Source organism: Aulonocara stuartgranti (genome assembly GCF_965226115.1).
Source record: "Aulonocara stuartgranti genome assembly, chromosome: 8".
Taxonomy (NCBI): domain Eukaryota; kingdom Metazoa; phylum Chordata; class Actinopteri; order Cichliformes; family Cichlidae; genus Aulonocara; species Aulonocara stuartgranti.
The window spans coordinates 28,613,050-28,636,002 of NC_138959.1; the positions used below are offsets into that span (position 1 = coordinate 28,613,050).

Here is a 22,953-nt window from a genome sequence, read left to right on the forward strand (position 1 = left end):
CTCCAGCAGGTCGCAGAGAATGGGGGTGAGAGAAGACTCCAAACCTCCCTCCACCCGCTCATTGTAGTGTTGATGCATGTGTGTTCTAAGGTGCATTTAAAACCCAGGGGGGCATGGAGCTACCTGCCAGAGAGCAGCAGGTAAGCGCATGGTCCCTCCTGCTAGCCCTCAATGTCTACGTGTATTTAACCTTGAGAGGTGGGCAACGACGCCAGGGGTGAGGTGTACACCCTGATGGTACTTTGGATTCCGTGTATCGTGCCCACCCCCAAGATCCTATATGTATGTGTAATGAGAGTGTGAGTAATGTGAATGTCTAAGTTGTGGGATAAAATTGAGGCAGAGGCAGCCAGAAGGGGACGGGGGGGGGGGGGGTAGCCTCCTCTGCACCCTGGTGTGTGGGTGGTTGTGGTGGAGCGGGAAGAGGGAAGCAGCTGGAGATGGGGAGGGAAGGAAGGGAGGGGCAAGTGACCCCTCCCTGGGGCCAGCTCCCCCGCTGACCCCAGTAGGCACCCCCATACTCCGCAACCCGCCAGGGAAAGGGGGCCCAGGCCCATCCAGACCGGGGACCAGTGCAGCAGCGCCTCCCGGCCCCACAGAGCCCAGGACAGTCCACCCAACCCCACCACAGAGAAAACTGCACCCACCCCACCATCCACTCATCTTCCAGACTACATAAGACAGTAAACACCCAGGCTGAGATCTTCCTCCACCTCTCCTGTATCTCCCCCTCCTGCAGAGAGAGCTCCCGAGGAGAGGAAAGCTCCTGCAAGATGTGACAATCTCCCCCACCAGTTGAAGAGCCCCCCAGGTGGCTCGATGCACCGGCGGCACCCTGCTCCAGGGCTGGGCCCCCATGCACCCACCCGCCCACAACCCCGGCAACACACCAACCAGGACCCAAGCCCCCGAGGCCCGGCCCGGGCCCCAGCCCAGAGACGGAGCGCCCCCAGAACCTCACACCCATCCCGGACCCACCCAGGGGCAGCCAGGCTACCAGGTCAGTAACCCACGTCCGTCAGCACAGACCCTCCCCTAGCCCCACTGCACGTAGCCGCGAGGAAACAGTCACCTGAGAGCCACCTTTGTTTTTTTACTCATAACCGGGTTCGTTGTTTGGCTTGGGAACCAGGGAGGGTACTTGCTTCTCTCTCCTCAGAATCTTATGTGCGTCTCTACACGCCTAGACTAGCGGCGTAACAGCACCTAAAAAGGGAAGTCTGCTACATGAGTACTAAATGCTTTTCCCTATTCTCTCATCTTTCACCCAATAACATGCTGTCCTAGTGACCGTAAAAGCAACCCTGACTGAGACTCCAGATATTGTTTTGTCTCAAGTAGTCCCAATGACCCACCTTATCATCTGTATTTAGACAGAAAGTGTAGAGGTTTAAAGGTGAAGGGACACTGTCTGCATGTCTAAATTCACAAGCTATTGTTCATTATTATACCTAACATAGGTACCACTCACTCAACGCTCAGGGGAGCTGACCACCTGCTGGACACCATGAAGGCTATTCCAATTCACAGTCCTGCCTTTTGGATTACGTAGAGCCCCTGCAACATTTCAGAGGCTGATGGATGAGGTACTGTGTGTTTCACTGCAGCGTATCTTGATGATATTATGACATATAGCTATACCTGAGACGAACCCCTCAAACATCTAGCAAAGGTATGAGGGCATCTCCAAGCAACTGTGCTAACTGTTAATCCATCAAAATGTATCTTTGTCGAAGATGAAACTGAATATCTGGGATTTGTCATAGGAAATGGGGTGATAAAACCGCAAGTAAGCAAAATTGGTGCTATTGAGTCCTGCCCTTTGCCACAGACAAGAAAACTTACATCTTTTCTTGGCATGGCAGGGTTCTACCACCGATGTATCCCTATTTATCCCTCTCTGCCAGGGCGTCTCCCCCTCACCAATGTAATAGGCTCTAGGTGTCCTAACTAGATTTGGTGGACGGACGAGACAGAGGCAATGCTCCAGTCACTGAATAAGAGTACAGACTTGTATAGCCCAAATTTTGTTTTAATCTTCAAACTGATGCTTCGGATAAGGGTCCGGGGGCTGTTTTTCTACAGGGACCACTGGATGAATGACACCGAGTGGCTTTCGTTAGCCGCAAGATGTTCCCAAGAGAGATGAGCTATTCGACGGTTTCTGTCATTTTGAATTATTTTTGTAGTAACTTTGTTTTGCAGTATAATAAAACCCATTTCTTGAAGATTAAACCTGTACCTGTATGTTCTTGGCTGCTTGCTCCTTGATAGTTATAGATTGAAGAAGGCTCTTGGATGAGAAGTAAAATGTCTTCAGAAACTTGAAGTCCAGCAGCCCTCTTTTTTCAAGCTCTTAAGAGTGTTAGATGTATTATTTGTGAATTTTACTGAAATTATCAAAATTAAAAAAAATCTAAATTCAATGAGTATTTTTTATGCAGTACTAAAATGTTAAACATTTTATATGTTTTCTATTTTCTATTGTGAATTATGAGTTTATGAGATTTGCAAATAAAATATTCAGTTTTTATTTATATTTTACTTTTTTTCTGGAATTGGGGTTGGTCTTGGTCTGACTTGGAGATGCCTGGATCACCTCATCTAGCTCCTTTTGATGTGGAGGAGCAGCGCCTGTGCTCAGAGTCCCTCCCGAATGACCAAGCTCCTCACCCCATCTCTAAGCGAGAGCCCAGCCACATTATGTCTTCCTAAATACGTATCACATTGAAATAAGAATAACTGAGAAAGCTTGTCTTGATGTATACTTAAGTAAAGCTCAGTAGGTGTGCAGTCATGGAGTACTCATTTGTGAATTGTCATAAAGTAAAATATTTATTGCTTTGATTAACTGCAGAGTTGTAAATTTGATCAGAATTACAGCTTTCAGGTTGCATCTGTGATCATTATACTTCATTTATGGAAGTCTACTAGTGAAAGAAGATAGGAAAAAAAATGCACATACGATTTATTAAGCAGGTAATGTAAATCTTTAATGATGCTAATTTACTTAAATGACATCAGCATTCATTCCAATAATTAATCAACTTTGCATTCCAACAACAGTTTATAGTTCAGATTATGATCAAATTTAAGGCTTACGTTTATTCTAATACTTTACTGTCTCTAACTTAGTATGCTCCTTAATGAGTGTTACGTGTTGCAGGTTTCCATTCATATAACACAGCACACATATCAGGATCATTTCTGCATGTTTCTACTCAGTTTGTTTCAACAATAGCAACAATAAAACAACAATAACAATAAAAAGAACAAAACCTGTCTTTTCTCTCTGTATCTACTGAATCTACTTTGAAATGGAACTGGAAATTGCTGGTCGAATCAGCTCTTCCATTAATAGAGCAAGGGTGTGGCACAACTGTTTAGCCTGAAACAGATATTTAAAAATTAAATTAGACTTGAATGCAAAAATCTTTTGACAACTTCTTTGGTGATGTGTGTCCCTGACACCAAATTAGAAGTTAACCCACTGCACAAAATCATTGACAAGCATTTTGACATGTGAGTAATCATTTATTGAAAAAGTCTTTAAAGGAGAGGATTTATAACACTGGAGAAAGTGAATGGATGTTTTTTTTAATGTATTAAGGGATGCTTTGGTCAAATGTTAAAACAACTGATTGAATAAAAGATTAATTGGAAATGCCAAATTATGGAAAACAAATAGTATGAAAAACCAGCAGAAGTATCAGGACATTTTTATCCTCTAATACGACTGTGGAACACACCAAGATGCCAAACGAGGAAAATGCCTTTTTGTTCCAGAAAAATACAGAACACACACAGTGAAATAAAAACAGATCAAAAAGTCATTACCTGTTTGAGACGAATGGTGATTTTTTTGGGAGCAGCTGGATTGCCATAGTCAATGTCCACGGCTGGCACCTTGCCTTTTTTATTGGGGTGAATGGTGCGCATGAATTGAACATCAGTCAGAGGAATCCGAAACACTTGCTCCTGCATCAAACAGAGATAACAACAAAACAGCTGATATGATGTATCATACACCTTTTGGTTAGCATTAGCAGAGAGATTTGTGGCTTGACACAGGACAAATTATGCTTCAGACTGGATCTTAGACTTATTTAATGAAAAAAAAAACACTAAACTCTATGAAAAAATCATCAAGTTCAGAAAAGAAGAACAGAAGGCAAGAGACACTCTTTAAAAGACCAGCACCTGTGTTTTGGAGTGTAGGAACAGCACTCCTTCCTGGTTGATGCAGACCACACACGGAGAAGGACAACCACGCTGGCTTACCTTCTCAGCCAGGAAAGTGTTGGATCCAAACAGGGGCAGAGAACTCAGAACCTCTGAAAAATACAGAATTTAGACAAATATTATTGTACAACAGAGGAGGAAGAGAAAAGATGAGCTAGAGAAGAGATACTACCTACCAATGAATTGTACTTTGGCATGTTGAGGGCTAAGGGACTGCATGGCAGCAATCCGACCCTGACAGAAAGTGAGGATCTCCTCCACTTTGTTACGGAGCCCAGTCTGTGAAGGCAGGTACCCCTTTATTTCTGACCTTAAAGAGAAATGCACAAATCAGTATATACATACTGTACATTTACTAACATTACATACATGATGTTAGTGACATGTTTCAAAGAATAAAATTTGCCAGAAAGTTTTTCAAAAGTGTTTCTCTTTATTGTCCGGGAACACTGTATTCAGTGCTTACAATACAAATCAGGACACACCTACTCATTTAGTCATCAAAACTGGATAAAACCCTTTGATGGATACCAGCACAACCCTGGCAAAATCAAGTGGCCAGCATTGAACTTGGAAACGAAAACAGTGCAGTTCCTCTACTGTCTACTTGAGGCTCTAAATATGTGTCATTGCCCCCGGACTATATTACTTCTGTGTCTGTAATTTGCCACGATAAAGTTATGAATATAACTTGCTAGCCTCAATTGCTAACGTAGCACCCCACCTTCTGTCTTGACCATTTTAAGTGATGACTGCATGATATTTCTTGAGATATTTGCAATAGTTCAAATCACTGAAAAATGTAAAATATAAAACTTTTTTTTTACCCAATTATGTGTTATCAGATGGCTGTTCTAAAAAATAATAATAAATAAATTAAGTATCATCAAGTATCACACCTCTGTAAAGGAAAAACAACTTTTTATTTGTATTTTTATATTTTGAATTTAACCAAACAAAAATATGTTAATTAGTCCGATTTTTAAAGAAAGCAGAAACACACACAAGATGGAGCTCTTTGAGGCAACAACAGGTGATTAAAGGTAGTCTTTTATAAACAGTCCACTCTTAAACTGATTATTGTGACTGTGTAACTCACAGTGAGGGCTGGTCCTGCAGGCCCAGAGCCAGATGCTGCAGGGCTGACAGCATTGCTATCTGCTGGATTGTTGATGACCCTCCTGTGACAGGAGGAAGCATCAGTTGTCCGCTCAGATAGTCTGCAAGAAGCTACACACAAACACACACAAGCAGTAATGGTTAGATTAGAATAAGATTATTCAAGCTACATTCAAGTCATTATGTTACCTGTTGGTAGTGGAAATCCACATAAAGGTCACTGATAAAAGAAAGAGGCATTCTCCACATCACTCTTCTCAGCAACAAGGAGCTTGAGTTGTCCTCCACCAGAAAGTCAAACAGGTACTCCTCAAAATGAAGGGGACGCACCATCCCATCTAAGAAGTGGGGAGCAGAGGAGTAAGGAAGGGGGCAAAAATCTGTTCATCTTTTTCTTAAGTATCCACAAACATCTACACTGAAGGGACAACATAAAAGAAAAACTTGAATGCTTGAACCCTGTAGTGAGGAATCCCGTGCTTGTGCTGTTTTGTTGGGAAATGGTTGGGTTCAGTTGTTCTGCACTGTATTGGTTTTTTTTTTTATATACCTTGGTGTTAAGACAATGCCTTTTTTAGGAAAAATATTTCTCATTTCAGGCAACCATGACTTTACAGTAAAAGCACCATGTGGGTACTAATATAGTGAAAACAAACAAGCATTATGAAACATTATTTTAATAATGAAAAAAAGTAAGCAACAGTAGTAAATGTGAGCCTGTTCTACCCTTCTTTTAATTTTAATAAAATTCTTCAAATTTTAATATTATTAATATTATACATACATGCACAAATATTTATACATGAAGGTGATATGCTATGTATAGTTTTTCAAAGATTTACAAATTACCTTTTAGAAATAGGATTGCAGATGTTTTGATATATTTGCACATAATAGCTTTAAAGACACAGTACTTTAATTTGAGTTGAACTTTTTTTTCTGTGTCAGACAGAGATGTCATTATTCTGGTTTACCTTGTTGTCTAATGACAAGGATGGAGAACTCTTTGATTTCTTTGAGTTGGGTGATGCCCATTTCTTTACACAACTCCATTACCACATCTTCAGTGACCTATGTGAAGCAATAAAAATTACAGCATAGAATATTAATAATTAATAATATAAAGATGGTTTTACTGATGGATAAATAAATATGTATAAATAAATCTTACACTGAAGTTTTTTATTTGTATGGGAAATTCCACTCCTCCTGGCAGGTGGATAGGAATATAGATAGAAGTTTTGCCAGCCTGAAGAAAATGAAAACAAACTCAAAATGAGATCTGCTGAATTAATTACATTCAGTTCATTTAAGGCTTTTCTTTTTTAGCTGGGTCAGGACCCTACAACCAAGAACAGGGAGAGACCTCTGGCAGAGCCAGTATCAAGGAGGCACAGTCATCTACTGTGGCTGGATTGGGTGTCAACGGAAAGAGAAGAAAAACAAAAACAAAAAAAGAACATAGAGAGAACAAGAACGACAAATGGAACAAAACATATAAACACATAGAGAGACTAAGCAAAAGTTAATGACATGCAATATTGGAGCATAAACACATGGGGAGTGAAAAAAGGGAGTGTCCAAAAAAAGCACTCCCCCAGCACTCTAAATGAATAGTAGCCTAAATAATGGATGATTCACCTAATCAAAGTCTAAATAACAGTTTTCATATAATGAAAGCTTAATCTTAAAAGAAAAGAAAAGAAGGCATCTGTCTCCCAAAAGCCCGAGCTGGCCCTGATAGCTGAAAGCTCTGCATCTTATTCTACTTTTACAAAGTGTCAGAATCACAAATAAGTCTATAGTCTGAGAGCAAAGTCTGAAATATTCATTATTATATGATGAGGCCAGATCAATCAGAACTTTGTATTGTTTGAGTGAGTAAGTCAACTTGCCAGTATTGCTTCTATCTCGGGATATGAGGGGATATTGCGGCGACCACCAAAGCGAAGAGAGCGCTGGAGGTTATCATGACTCAAAGATGCCAGTTCTGAGGAGGACATCATATTAGTGAAGAAGCTATTGAAACATTAAATTGACATATAAGTTTTTTCCTCATCAAAACAACTTCCTCTACCATGGTATGGGTGCACATAATCCTGAGAGATGTCATCGAGGTAGCGTGTGATATAAGGCTGCAGTGTAGCAGAGCAAGGGAAAAAGCCAGCCACCACACTGAGTAGTTGCCAACCTAAGGAACAGCTGGATCTGCAGATTCAAGATCAGATAATAATTGCAAAGAATACATCAAAGAAAGAAAAATCAACGTTGAATTTTTTTGTAAATAGTGCACTGTAATTATTGCAGATATGTAGCGGTTAGTGGAAGTGAGAAGCATGAATGATCCTGAATCTGTAAGGGATTTTTAAACACTAAAGATGATGCTAAAGAGCCAATTAAAAGAAATAATAAATAAATAAAAAATAATAAAAAGGCACTATTCTCTTTTTAGCTCTTATATATTACAATCTTGCAAAACATGTAAAAGTAGAAGATGTAAAAGATGGAGGCATGTGCACTTATTATTTCCCTCGGCTTACTGTATCTATAAGGTGAACTGCCATGGCATTCACCTTTGTGAGGTCAGTGCTGTGTTGGGATGAGCCTGAGACACTGCACTTTTTTCCCACTTTAGATTGAGGTGTAATGTAACTGTAGTGTGAAACTGTACATGCCCCAAGTACAAGTACAAGAGACTGCCTAAAGCCTTTACCTTTCTTTATTTTCATCTAAAAGATAAAGACAAAACCTCCTTTATCTCTCTATGAATGTGGATTGCAAGTTATTTTTCCTTTTATGCCTGCAGAAATCATTAATTAATAAGGAATTTTATCATAATATAATCCTCAAAACAGCAATATTACCGAAGTCTCTTACTTTGTTTGTATTCCTGCTTTACTATTTGAATTACTTTTATTATTTATATTACTTATGAAAGAAAAATGACAAATTGTCCCACAAAGCATAAAAATACATCTAAGCATGACATTAATGTAAGAAAATACAAAGCTGTCATCAAATTAATAAGTTGAGAATGAAAAGCAAATAAACAATAAACACCACCTCTCGACTGAAACAATATTCTTTTTAAATATTCAATTGCAGATAAACAGAACTTACATTTATATAAAAAAATTAAACACTGCATGGTTTTCAACAATTATAGTGTTTAAGCTTTTCTCAGATCCAACATTTCACAAAGAATCTCTTATCTTACTAATACTTTTTTTGCCTTTCCATATTTGTTATTTGTTCCAGGAAAAGAAACAGCAGGTGCATTTTGATCTTTATTTAATGGGGATAGTTTTCTGTGATATTGCTTAACAGCAAGACAGCTTGTTTAAGATGTGTCGTTGTTTTGTATTTTTCCGTATGTTTTTGTCTAAACCTTTTTGATGAACTTGGTGTTTCGGTGATATTTATCAGAGCCGTCTTTCTAGTCGGCTCCAATAACAAGTCCCAAAGTGCTATCTTGTTGCTGTCTTGGAGGAAGACTAATAAGAGACTAATAAGACTAATAATTCATATTTTGGATTTCTAACTGACTCATAATGAAAGCATCCAGTTGTTCTTCAAGTTGACTTTTATTTTGCTAATAATGTGCTAATGTTGAAGTTGAAGCTTTGGATAACTTGTTAAAGTTCTACACTTCTGGTTAATCTTTGTCAAAATCTGATTCCATTCTACAGTTAGCACTGCAATCCTATAATTCACAATCAATAGTTTAAAAATATATTATTTACCATCTTAAAACACGGTTTTAGGAAATAGTAGAAGATGCAATATAATGTAAGCTCAGTGTCATGGTCCCTGTGCCTCCCCGGCCAGCCCAGTGTGGCCACAAGTGTTTGTTGTTTCACTCTCTCTCTGCTCTCCTCGCCTTGTGCTCTCTCTCTCTCTATCTCTCTCTCCTACCTGTCTGCCTGGGCGGAGCTCAGATTGGGCTCCCGCCCTTGGCCCACGCACCTGCAGCTGATCACGGGTGATTTGCAGTTGATCTCTGGCTCTTCTTAAGGCAGGGGCTCTGAGCTACTCGTCACTGGAATATTGAGTAACTCTTGTTAGTATCGCCTGGCTTCTTTGCGATTCTGCTGTTCCCGTGCTTGCCTTCGACTTACCCTCGTCTGTGTAAATACGTTTACCTGGATCAGCCCTTTTGTGACCCCTGGACCCCGTGAGTGAGAGTGAGCTGCTTGTGTGGAGACTGTTTGGACGAGGAGCAGAGCGAGTGCGAAGAAGTGTGTCTCCCCAGCCTGTTGATCCCCGGGACCCTGGTGTTTCCCCCCACCCCCCCTTCATGTGTATATAGCGCACCAGTGTGATTAATAAAGAGTTGTTGAACCGTGCTTTCTCAGTCTGCGCCTGAGTCCGTTCCACCGCCGTGACACTCAGTATGTATAATATTATTTATACCTGAGAATAATACCTTAAAAAGATGATTTCTGGGTTATACAGCACATGATAACTGGCTAGTGTTATGGTAGTTGAAAAGAAACATTAGAAGTTAAAGTAACTTCAAGTAACATCAGTAAATTGCATGCATTGAATAAACTTATTAATAAATGTATCATAATGTAACACAGTTATTTAAGCTATTATCAAAGCTCATCAGTTATAAGTGTAGGTAAAGCATAAGACGTGATTACTGAAAATCATGGTAAGTCTTTAATCACCTACCATTCAATGTTACTTAAGTAAAACAGAAAGTGGCAGAAAGGGCAGTGCTGGACAATCTGCCTGAACAGGTATGAATGAGCACAGTACAGTACAGCACATAACTTCATGCAAGCTCAGTCAATGTGCAATTTGTAAACAAAAGTTAAATTTGAAAAATTAAAAATCTCTTTAAGAACCTAAATCTGTTCAATCGCAGTTTACGGCTTTTAAATAGACTCTTTACTTTTGATAGGCTTACTTTTTTGGGTTGTTGGTAGTTTGCTTGATAACCTGGCAGAATATTTCATCCCTCAGCAGTTCCTTTTCCTTCCCTAGCTGAACAGAAGTGAGAGAGTCATTACTATTAAAACAAAAGTCCACCCAACTTACAGAAACTGTTTGAATATGCACTCACCAGAAGAATCTGCCTCAGACACTCTGGCTGGCTGCTGTTCTTCCTCATTGGCATGTCTCCCATGTACTCCATCATGTCTGAAAGGACAGACAAATGCGTGGATGAAGAAAGAACAGAAAAAAAGTTTCAATGTATAATACCATGTGTTATTGTGGGTACACTCACTTGTGAAACACTGAATAGATAACTCCTTGATTTCAGGGTCATTATAGAGAATGAGAGATTCCTGGATGGGAGTCTGTGTGAAAAAGACACACATCACAGTTAGCTTTTAGTTTTATTATTTCACAAAGCTTCATTAACACTGACTAGATTCAAATATGTATAATAAACATCTTGGAAATGCCATACAGTCTGAATTCATCATGTTCAACAGTTATTTTTGCCAAAGCATGGGAGTTACTCATTTGATCCACACAAAGTCTCTATAATATCCCTCAGTGTTAGAGCCATCGATGGCTTTGGAGTGGACAACGCCAAAGAATTTGTTGATTCTGGATAGAACTAGGTGTGATGATTCTAGATCATATCTATTTTATTTGTTAAAATTATGTGTCAATTACTTCTCCTCCCTTCAGAAGATTAAGACACTGTTTTGAAGTAACAAACTTCTTTGACACAATTAACGATCCACATGAATTAACTGATGCATTACATCATATATACAATTTCATGAGAAATCTGTGATTCAAACTAGAAAATTTACTATGTTCACAAATAATAAGCTGTGGCTGACAAAAGAGCTCAAGGTTTGTCTCAGTAAGAGAAAGATTGCATTTCTAAATGAAAGAAAATCATTAATAGCTTTAAATATTTGAGAACATACATCATTTAGTTTCATGGTTAATATTGACTCTATTTGCGAGAAAGTTAATCAGAGATTGTTATTAGGATGTTAAGAGGCTTTGGAGATAAAGTCTTTCCAAAACGTTGTGGCTATGTAACCTTGACTGATAAACTTGATCCTTATGTTCAGTTTCAGTCTGGTATAGCAACCTGACTGTGGCCATCAAAAACAAAGCGATTATCAGAACTGTTGTATAGCTTTATCATTGGGCCGTTTTGAGGAAAGTCTGATCTATCATTGCTGACTGTGAACACTAGAGCAGGGCGATATGACCAAAAATATTTATCACGATATACATCTGAAAATTTGCGATAACGATATAACTGATGATATAATTGACACTAGACAAACACTTTACAACTCCACAACTTTATTTGTGCAAAAAAACAAAACAAAAAACCATAAATGTATTTTCACTTCAACAAGCAGCTGTTTTTTATGTGCATTAAAGTTATATAAAACTTTAACAGTGCAAATGCAAATTCCTTGCTGACAGTTTAACCAAAAGGCATTTCCAGTGGAAACTGGCCGACATATCCTCAGCATAACCATGTAGAATATCCACAAAACTTAAAAACAGTTATACACACACAGAGCAGAGTACGTATCACTCCGCGGATTGTCGAAGCCCTAATGCTTCGACAATCCATCAAGCGGTGCGGGTTCGTAGCTTAGCAAAGTCGTACTAAAACATTTGACAGATTTTCGAGCGCCGTGTACATAAAATCGTTTCGAGGTCAGTAAACACAACCAGAGTTCATACATAAGGCACACGGGATTATAAGGGGCGCTGTCGACTTTCAGGAAAATCAAAGGATTGATTTTAAGTGTGCCGTATTTTCCAAACAACACGGTAATAACGACGGCCCGCTAGCATGCGCTACCAAAAATAGTGCTTTGTTGTGTATCTGACGGACGAAAGCTAAACCAGTTCCACACCAGTGAAGCTGCAGCATTTTTACAAACCAATTCTGGTTCATCTGTTTCACTCAACGCTCCGCTTTCACCCTTCTCATTCTCCGTTGCCACCATGCTTTTTCCGCCATGTGCGTATGAAAACAAAGGCACTGTGCATGCACGTTTTACCCATATTCTATCGCCATATTTCATTTTCTTATCGTTACCCAACATTATACCGGTATTACCGTGAACGGTATGATATGGCCCAGCCCTAGTGAACACCCTCTTTATCTGGACATTGTAGGACACCTTTAGCTAGCAAAAAGATGTAGCCTATAAGGAATCATTTGTCCCAAGCATAGCTGGACTGGCCATCGGGCCCGATGGTGATTTTCCGTTTTTATGGGCTGATGGGTTTTTTTCCCGTAACGGTATAAACACTGAAAGGTGGTGGATTGGCCAGATGAAGGGAGATGTGAAAAAATAACTCAGTTGTTTGGTGGTGGCTATTGCGGAGCTTCTACAGATTCAGTAACATTAGCAAGTGGTGGAGGCCAGCAGGCGCAACACGCTGGCAGGTGGATGACGGAAAGGCAGAAGGAGCAGAGACCGGAGGCGGTGAACTGAACTTCAGGTAAGAAGTTATGACCTGCAGTCTATCTGGGTCAGATATGAACCAAGTTTATTTTATTTTCGTTGTGCTGACTTTTTACAGTCAGTTACAATAACTCGTGCTGCGTACTAGCTAGCATGACGGATTTTATATACTGCTGGGCGGGTGCTATGATATTATTGATGTTGAACTTGTTTTATCTTATTTTATTTATAAGGTTAGTTATTAGAGTTTCCAACCGTCCTGTAAAAACGGAATCGTCTGGTATTCAGAGAAAATATTGCGCGTTTGGTATTGAGCTGAAAAGGAACACGGTTTGTCCCGGACTTCAGCTACAATGAAAAAGACACAAAGCTGGAGTTATTCTGTGTCTTTGCTGCACAGCTGCCTCTTCTCCTCTCTCTCTCCTGTTTCTACTTCAATCATGAAACTAAATCAGTGATCAGCTGATTGGCTTTTCTCTCGTGTTTGTTTATCGTCCACCAGAAAGAGGAAACCAGTAGATGTCGCGCTAAACAACAGCAGCACGTTTAAGCTTGATCAGCTAGAATTTATTTAATATTACTTTCTAGTATCAGCTGATGTTTGCTGGAGCCACAGCTGTAAAGCTGCTGGTCATGATGTCGGTTTGGATATGTGGTGAGAGGGAAACATGAAGATGAAACCAGGAGATGTCCTTACTGAATCATCAGAGCTGAACAGGTGATGGAGAAACAGGTTTACCTTTTAGGTGACATGAATCAGTTGAAGGAAAGTTATGAACTGTTTCTGAGAGACAAATAACACCAGGATCCTTCCTTTACTGCAGGAAGGCATCTATTATAGGTGTGCATTAACTATTGGTTATAGCATTAGATCTAACTAATTTCGCACTAAAACATGTGGTCATATGACATCAGAGGGACTGCAACACTTACCTCTGTGTATTCAATCACTTGTGAAAAATTCCTTCCGTTGGCTGGCAGACCTGTTGTCCCCAGTCTTCGATAAACAAAGAAGGGTGGAACAAAGTTATACTTTCCATGTTATATGACCCCAAACCACTTCAGCATAGTTCACAATAATACTTAGCATACTTTTATCCTACCTGAAGTACTTCATGGCAAAGTCAGCCATCGGTGAGTTCACCTCTAAGTTGAGGACTGAGCCCTGCATTGAGCTCTGTTGTGATCTCTGGAGAGATCCATGCACCAAACCGTGGGGTGAAGCCTCTCTTCCAGGCTGCTTTGAATTACTGCTGCCCATGTGTTTGTTGATGAGAGTCTTCCTCATGCTTTTCCTCTTCTCATCTCTGTGGTTTAGATTGAGACAGTGGTAGTCTGGGGCTGCAGATGGCTTGGTGAGGTCTTCTGGAAAAAGACCAGAACGTCCTCCCTTGTTGCCAAAACGCCAGCCTGGTGAAACAGACAAATCTAATTAGACTGGAAACAATGAAAATAATATTTGTCTTATTAACTAACATAAACATATGACTACAATTCAAGTCATGACTTTACCTGGCTCTAGCCCTTCCATTGGCAGCAGTTTGATTATATCACCCTTATTGAAGCTGAGTAGACTCTTGTCATCTGTTACAAAACTCTTCAGGGCAACTACATGGTTTGAGTCCTAAAGGGAGGAGTGAGAGATGAACTAAAATTAAAGAGGCTCTAAAGACAAGGAGACTGTGAATATAAGCTGAAAACCTTTAAAATTATAGACCATGGAATGAACTATGATTATAAAAAGAGTACCTTGATGAGTTCCTGGATGAATGACTGAATCATAGCAATGATCTGAGGAGCCCTGCGTGACTGCAACACCAGTTTTTCACTCTTCAGCTTCAGTGCCACTGTGTCTTCACCCTGAAGTTCAGCTGACAGCACCTCTGCAAAACTTTATTCATGAAGACCCACGTTAACATTTAATGCAATAACCAACAGCAACAATGAATTAAAATATCAAAGATGTAGCAAAAACGTCCATAAGGAATAGCACACGAGACCTGTGATAGTTATTACCATAGCAACTTAATCTAGCTGATGAAAACAGTGGAACAATATAGCTGCTGATATCTTGGGAGCGTGAACTTTGGACTGTACTTGAAAGCCACATTATGAAAACGACTGACAGGCAAAGTTAACAATGTTTGTTTTCGTGGCCATGAGGTGTGTTTTTCGCTGAGCTGCAGGGGGAGAGGTGGTGTTGGCCAATTTAGGGGGCAGTTCCAGGTCAGGCTGGCATATTTTGCTAATGAGGATGATAAATAAATAAATAATATTTTAGGACAGTGATTCTCAAACTTTTCACAACAAGTACCACCTCATAAAATATATCGCTTTTAAAGTTATGGAACTTATGATCGACATAAAAGTACAGTAGTATAGGCCTATTTAAACCCATATCCAGTTTACATGAGACAATTTTATTTCTTATATGAATGTTATTCATTTTAATTGTCATAAACAGGATGTGACAAATGATAATAATAACAACTGTAGGTGGGATGTCTGGTCTTTAAGTGATGACGTATAACCCTGCTTCCGGGTCCAAACTACTGTGTTTATTAAGGCTGTTGTGTTTTTAACATGTTTTAATGCTTTGTATCTTGTTCTATTTAATCTGAACAAGCCCCTAAAAAAAGGCAGTGATCACTGTCGGCCTCTCTCAGATTTTATTACCACTATTCATTTTAAAGCCCAGTTTTTAAACCCTTACGATCTAACTACAGCCCAGCCCATGCAGCAGTATATTAATGACTAACCTCATATTGTGGATGGATTATCTCAGTTGTTCTCCTGACTGAAGTTTGGTCTGTTTACAGCACCCTGCCATGTGATTGCATTTGTCCCTAACCATCGGGAATCCTTACGTTAACTTTTATCGAGTGGAAAAAAAAGCGTATGTGGCCGAGCTGTGCATTTTAATTTTTCAGAAATCCCTCAGTCAGAACATGGTATAATTATTTAATCTTAAATATTTTTCAGAGACTTCCTGTGTACCACTAGAGGGAGCCTGCAGTTTGAGAATGACTGTTTTAGGATAATAAATAATGAACTTTACGTAGAGATAATTACGTTTTATATCATTTATTTAGCATGTATATTATGGATCCAGATGAGATTTTTTATTTTAATATTAAAAATGGATAGTATGTAGAATGTACATACACAGTGAGAAAGTATTTCAAATAAATACCCTTACTCTGTGAATTTGTGCATGCAAATGCTTACCTGTAACCTCTGAGTAGCCGGAGATGTTTGGGGTTTATCCCCAATGCCCTCACCATCTTAAGGAGACGAATCCCGCGATGAGAGACACCCAACACCTGGGCATCCCCACTGTCTGGCTGCGTACAAACAGGAGATGCTTGCAAATAAATATCTGTAAGAAGTGTAAAGTGCAATAGATTCTACTGTATTGCACTTTAAACTACACAGCTCATGACTTTAGTGTCTCAATCAAGACCCAATATCTCAATCATATACCCCTGAACATACTGTATATGTTATTATAATAAAAACATCAAAATGGGCAGAAACAATCCAGAGTAATGTTGAATCTGAATTTATCAATTGACAATCTTATTTTTCATATGGTGCAATCTTCCAGCTGATACCATGGAGATACTCAACCAATCAGAGTAATATAACCTCATGGTGAACCCTGCATACTCTACACACATTTTTCCCCATCCAATCTGTTAGGTTGAAATTGTTAAATGTTGTAATTGTGTTACTTAAATTTGTAAATCTTAGTTCAATTACTATGGGTGTTTGTGTAAACTGTGTCACAGAATAAAAGGCTGCAGGGGAAGCTCTTTCACCAAACGGACAACTTTTCTGTGCAGTTTGATACATAATCTGTCTGTGCTGCATCCGTTTGAATCATATGTATCAAACAAACTCCAATTTGTTCATGTAACAGGGAAGTCCTCTTCACACATAATGTTAATGTTAAATGTTAATTATGGAAATCCAAGGGTTTAGTGCTAGGACTAATTACGTTTTTAATGTAGCTAATTACATGGAGTATAATTGGAAGGCACAGCATAAGTTTTCATTGCTTTGCAGACGATACCCAGCTTTATCTATCCAGAATGCAGGAATTTCTTGAACACATGACGACCTGGATGACCTTAAATTTCTGGCTAGTTAGATGCCCTATTCATATGATCAATGAGGCTGACTGCTAGAATAAGATCTTATCTTAATCACATACAAAACTGTGTGTGATTGACAAAGGCTGTGTGGGAAAATCCTGGTAGATTTGCAGCTACTGAAATATTAAAACATATATAAATATATGTTGAAATATCTGCAGGACCTCTTGGTCCTCTTGGACCTCTACATGCCTGAATGCATTGAGTTGCTGCTATTTGATTGGTTGCTTAGATAGAATAACCTGAATCTGTACCTGTTTTTGAATAGTTATACTAAATAAAGGTGTGGAAGAGTGTATATTGTAGAATACAGCTGGCTAAACACACAAAGAGCAGTGAAGCTCAGAGAAGCAGCAACCGAACTCGACTGATCACAGAATGGACAGTACAGTTTGGATGTTTTTTACTTTGATTTTTTGGTCTGCTCACCTTCACAGGGAACAGACGAGTAAAGTAGTTTTCCCAGTTGTCTCGAGCTGCAATGACAATCCTCTTCTTCATGTTGTTGTCCTGGATGGTGTTTATAGTTGTTCCTATGTTGAAATTTGCTATTGTGGGTGGCAAAAATGGTGTAACTGAGTCATATTCTTTCAAGCCACTGGCGGATAATGATTGGAAAAGCAGCATTGTCGCATTAAGGTTTATGATAAACTGTCAAAATCTTACCCAGCAGATCTTTCATCTTCCTTCTCTCCTCTTTGCTGATCTTCTCGCAGCTGTCAGAGTAAGTGTCCTTGATTATCTAAAAAAAAAAAAAAAAGTAAAAATAGAGTATTACAGAATTCCAAACTCTGTGTGTCTACCATGTCTATCAGATATATAGATGAACAAAAGAAATATACAGACCTGTTCACACAACAGATTAAGAATATAGGGCTGGTTAAACATCTCTCTGGGGTAAAAAACCTGCACATAAAACTTGCAGTTACTAACATGGACTTACAACAACATCCATCCATCCATCCATTCGCTTCCGCTTATCTTTTTCAGGGTCGCGGGGGTGCTGGATCCTATCCCAGCTGTCATAGGGCAAGAGGCGGGGTACACCCTGGACAGGTCACCAGTCTGTCGCAGGGCTAACACACTTATAACAGCAGTACTTCAAATTCCAAGTGTAGTGAAATGCCGTTTTTAATTGCATTGTGTCATGGTTCGGGTGAGTACGGGGTTTTTCCACTCCGCTGGGCTCCACCAGCTTCCACACCTGGTTCCAATCAAGTCACCAGCATATAAGACCAGCATTCACAACAGACCAGATCTTCTGCTAACTCACGACCCACCTGGCAGTCACACTTCCCAAACTAAACTACTCACATCTCCGCCTGGATGCTGGTTCTGTCATCTGGTTGCTTCCTTTCCATCATTGGACTACACCTGCCTGCCTCCCTGCCAAGTCCCTCACTCCAAGTATATTCTGGACACTCCTCACCCAGAACCCCTTGGACACCCCCTCCTCGCATGACACTTGAACCTGCAACGCGTAAGCCCTAACCACCATAGTCTAATCCTTCAGCTGTGATTCACTAGACTGCCACTGACTACTTGTCTCCTCTCATTATAGTGACTGCGTACCTCCATCCAAGCCGCTGCCCCTTTTTCCATTCCCAGGATCCATCCATGAAATCTAGCACCTAGTCATAGCACTCAGTTTCATGTTCATAGTTTGACCTCATGGTTTTCAGTTCATAGCATTCATAGTTTCCTGCTTTGTAAGTTAACTAGGCACTGTAAATAAAGCCCGTTTTGCCTCCCTCTGTGTCTGCATTTGAGTCCACACCCACAGCCTGGCCCTCTCGGCCGTAACACATTGTCCGCTTTAAATATTAACACATTTTTTACTTTTAGGCTGGACTGCTATAACAATTATTTTCTGGCTTTCTTAAAAAACGCAAATGCGTTCAATTGCTCCAGAATTGTGCAGTGAGCGTAATGACAGCAGTTGTCAGACTGCTGGCTTACTTGTGGTTCCTGAGAACAACAAGAATGGTAAGTAGAATGGGAGGCCGAGCCTTCAGCTTTTAGGCCCATCTTCTGTGGAACCAGCTACTATTCAGGAGCCAGACAGACTCTTCTGCTTTCAACATTAGGCTTAAAACTTTCCTTTTTGATAAAGCAGGTCTGGATCAGGGGACCCTAAATCCTCCCATAGTTACACTGCAATAGGCCTAGTCTGCTGGCGGCTACCCTACTGCACTGAGTGTTTTTTGTGCTTACACACCACTCTATATTTTCAGTAGTTATTATAAATGTCTGACTCTCTTGCACATTGATTATTTTGTCCTGTCTTCCGTCCATCACCCCCACCTTAATTTCGGTTCTGCTGAAGATTTCTTCCTGTTTAAAGGAAGCTTTTCCCTTCCACTGTCGTGAAGTGTTTGGTTAAAGGGGGCATATTATTGTATTACTGCGTTTTACCTTAAACACCTTGAGGCAACTGCCTGAAGGCGCTTGGGATTTGGCAGAAACAAAATTGAATTTTATGAAAGACCTTGGTCTTTCAAGAAAGGAGTTTCTCCTCTTATAACAATCTTGTTTCCACAAAACCCACTGCATCCCTATTTGATGGGTCCTTCACGATGGTAAGAAGGACCCAAAACAGTATCCATATAAGTGAACCTCCTAATTGTTTTTGTGTGCATGCAAATCTTACTTCTTTTCGCAGGAACAGTTTTCCTGGCATGTTGTAGTATGAGAAGTAAACCCCAGCAGAGAAGCGGTGGAGTTTGGACTGAATGCCTTCGTCCTCTGGCATATCATCATCTATAGTTAATACACAGTAAACTAAAGTTACTGACAAAGATACATACCCTCAGCTATATGAGGGCATATAGAGCTGTTGTCGGCCGATGCTATTTATCAGCCAAATATGTCACAGAATAATGCTGATGTATGGGGAAACATGAAGTCAGGGGACACCTACTTATTGATGGAGCAGCCATTGATGGTGGCTCAGGGATGTCCTGAAAGCCTGGGGAAGGTGGTGGGGAGTCAGGGGGAGAAGGAGGAGGGTGCTGGGGCTGCTGGGAGCTGAACAGGTCCTCCAGGGAGCGCTGTTTCTGTCTCATGCTGTTGGAGATGACTCTGCGACCCCTTGTTGATGGTGGAGATTTCTGTGGTGAACGGGTCTTTGGAGAAGGGGGTGGAGGAGGCAGCCACTGTTTCTACATACAGGAAGGATGTCAAACTGTTAAAGAATTACCTAATTAAGAGTGTAATTGCATAAACAAACAAAAAAGATTTCTAGTTATTTGTTTGTATTCTGACCTTCTGTTGTGCCACTGGTGCTTTGTTTTTAAGCTTAGCCAGAGCTTCCTCTTTGGGGTTACTCTTCTTTACAAATGATTTTGCAGGGTGTCTGCAAAGAGGAGAAAAAAGATATGTAGAAAACAAGACAATTCTATTAAGGTTTCATTTACATGCACGCTCTCAACAAGTTTTATTATGAACTGATAGAATATGAGTAAAACGAGCTAGCTTAAGATGTAAAATCTGATAAAAGGAAACAAAAAAACATTTAAACATTTAAACATTAGTTTTACATTTTTTTTTAAATTCCAGGGAAAAGATACCTAAATCTCTGACTCATAATTAATACTGGCGTACAAACAAAGAGAGCAGGAGGCCTAACATCACCACCAATGCTATAGAATGGGAAGAAGAAAACCACTGTGTGTAAGGTGGGAGACGGACAACCAGTGGGCAATCTGCAGAGAACAAAAGAGCTAAATAATATCTTTAACAGGGTTAGGTTAGTTTATACCATTGTGGTGCTTCCTCCATCACACATCCTGGATTCCATAAACTTCGACTACTTTCAGCGCTTTTCCCTTTTCCTCAACTTCCCCATAAAATGAACCCCTTCCCTATTGTAATTTTTGGCTAGGTTAAGTGACAGCAGGAGAAACTACACGAGAGCAAGGCTGCAGTCCCCGATGACATCATCCCCAAAGTTCTAAGGACCTGGGATGGTGACCCTTTTACAACCTGAGTCTGTACACAAAAAGGGAATAAACTGGCTCTATGTCCTTAGGACGCAGAGATGCAAGTGAACAGCAAAATGTCAGGGATTTTCTCTCAGTCTGTTTTAGAGAGTGCAATGTACCTCCTATGGTCTGTTAGAGGAGTAACATCAGAGCTGGCGACATCAACAGACTGAATTGGTCAGGATAGCCATGTGACTGGCTGCAAACTGGACACATTCACCAAAATTTGGTTAAAGCTCCAATTATGTTTAAAGTGATACTCAAACCTCTGACGATCTAAAATGCCTTTCCATTTTCCCCCCAACATTTATGCTGACTCATCTTTGGTAGTTTTTCATCACATGTAAGATATAAAGAATGCTCAAGCAGTATCCAGATGATTAAAGGAAACTTCAATTTCAGGCTTTAATGGAAATGTGTACACAGAGGATGAAGTGCTCAGACCTGACGGGCTGAAAGGGTTCGGGTTCTGGTTGTGGTCGGCTGTTGAACTGTTTGATGATTTCCCGAATGTTGGAAGTGGGTTCAGGTTGAGGCTTAGTGAGGGGAGTTGGGGTTGGTTTTTCTTTTGGGGGGTCAACTTCCCTTGCAGGTGGGCTTTGTGGATGTTTCACTATGGGAGACAAAACGCAGGAAATGTAAGATATAAACACTAGCAAGCCTTCCTAATATGCTGCTGATCCATAGTGGCACCAAAACAGCCTGCTGAGGTCAGAATTCTGCAGTAAAGATGCCCTGTGCCATCAGTTACCAAGTCATTAGCAGCAGATTGTATTACGGATCTTTTCACATGTAAGTTTTTGGCTCGGACTATTATCTGAACCGAACCCACTTTCTTTGATGGTTCAGTATTTTGGCCAATTTTCATTAAGTATGAAAGGTCATCACTGAAGCTATTGACAGGAACAATGAATTACAGTAACACATCAGTGAAGGAGGAGTTAGAGTTTGTAATTAAAATATGCTGCAACAATACTGTAAAAAGTTCAAATGCAAGTGTACAGGAGAGCAAAGAATCCTGATTAAAAAAGAAACAGCAGTATTGTAACACTGTTGCATATAAGGAGAGGTAGCCCAAATAGTAAATAATGTAAGAATAATGGTATGTTATGTCAAGTTCTTAGCTGCATGATAAAAATGCTTAAGCAAAATTAAAAACAAACAATGTAACATGCAAACAACATAAGTCTTCACTAAAATCTTCAACCTTTCCTTGTCATCAAACACCGTCCCGCCCTGCCTCAAAATCTCCACCATCATCCCCATCGCCAAGAAGACAGCTGTGGCCAGCCCAAATGACTACAGGCCTGTTGCACTTACGCCTGTAGTGATGAAGTGCTTTGAGAGACTGGTCTGTCAGCACATCAGGGCCGGTCTGCCTCCCACTCTGGACCCCCACCAATTTGCCTACAGGACAAATCGATCCACCGAGGACGCCATCACCATAGCGCTCCACACTGCGCTGAGTCACCTGGAGCACCGAGGAAGCTATGTGAGAATGCTCTTTCTGGACTTCAGCTCAGCATTCAATCATATCATCCCGGAGATCCTGGTCCAGAAACTGTCTCACCTGGGACTCTCCACCCCCATCTGCCTCTGGATCAAGGACTTCCTGACAAATAGACCACAGTCTGTCAGACTCGGCCCCCACCGGTCCAGCACCATCACACTCAGCACCGGGTCTCCACAAGGATGTGTTTTGAGTCCCGTCCTGTTTACGCTCTACACATCCGACTGCTCCCCTACCCATCTCTCAAACACCATCATAAAGTTCGCGGATGACACCACAGTGGTTGGACTCATCGCAAGGGGGGATGAGTCGGACTACAGAGATGAGGTCAACAGACTGACTGAGTGGTGTTCAGTTAACAACCTCCAACTGAACACCACGAAAGCTAAAGAACTTATCTTGGACTTCAGGAAGGGCAGAGCAGACCCGGTCCCACTCTACATCCACGGGAACGTGTGGATGGGGGAACACTCCATGAGGTTTCTGGGCGTGCAGATATCTGATGACCTCTCCTGGACTGCAAATAC

General features: G+C 40.5%; 1 protein-coding gene across 6 annotated transcripts in view; it reads right to left on the reverse strand.

The window, feature by feature from the left end:
• Positions 1-2,973: 2,973 nt before the first annotated feature.
• myo15b (myosin XVB) overlaps positions 2,974-22,953 on the reverse strand; it is a 126,915-nt gene continuing 106,935 nt past the window's right edge. For 5 of the 6 annotated variants that reach the window (XM_082543878.1, XM_082543877.1, XM_082543880.1 and 2 more), the window contains 25 exons: positions 21,361-21,529; positions 20,198-20,288; positions 19,854-20,094; positions 19,584-19,693; positions 17,780-17,839; positions 17,600-17,675; positions 17,363-17,481; positions 16,005-16,120; positions 14,526-14,667; positions 14,289-14,400; positions 13,880-14,186; positions 13,710-13,773; positions 10,598-10,670; positions 10,433-10,509; positions 10,277-10,353; positions 7,439-7,569; positions 7,257-7,351; positions 6,533-6,610; positions 6,336-6,432; positions 5,551-5,699; positions 5,342-5,472; positions 4,419-4,552; positions 4,201-4,334; positions 3,838-3,978; positions 2,974-3,388 (listed from right to left, as the gene is read on the reverse strand). In XM_082543878.1, coding sequence (XP_082400004.1) covers positions 3,308-3,388; positions 3,838-3,978; positions 4,201-4,334; positions 4,419-4,552; positions 5,342-5,472; positions 5,551-5,699; positions 6,336-6,432; positions 6,533-6,610; positions 7,257-7,351; positions 7,439-7,569; positions 10,277-10,353; positions 10,433-10,509; positions 10,598-10,670; positions 13,710-13,773; positions 13,880-14,186; positions 14,289-14,400; positions 14,526-14,667; positions 16,005-16,120; positions 17,363-17,481; positions 17,600-17,675; positions 17,780-17,839; positions 19,584-19,693; positions 19,854-20,094; positions 20,198-20,288; positions 21,361-21,529 — 3,005 coding nt within the window. In that variant the 3' untranslated portion in view covers positions 2,974-3,307. The remainder of the gene's footprint in view (positions 3,389-3,837; positions 3,979-4,200; positions 4,335-4,418; positions 4,553-5,341; positions 5,473-5,550; positions 5,700-6,335; positions 6,433-6,532; positions 6,611-7,256; positions 7,352-7,438; positions 7,570-10,276; positions 10,354-10,432; positions 10,510-10,597; positions 10,671-13,709; positions 13,774-13,879; positions 14,187-14,288; positions 14,401-14,525; positions 14,668-16,004; positions 16,121-17,362; positions 17,482-17,599; positions 17,676-17,779; positions 17,840-19,583; positions 19,694-19,853; positions 20,095-20,197; positions 20,289-21,360; positions 21,530-22,953) is intronic. The other variant, XM_082543881.1, reaches the window with a different exon arrangement.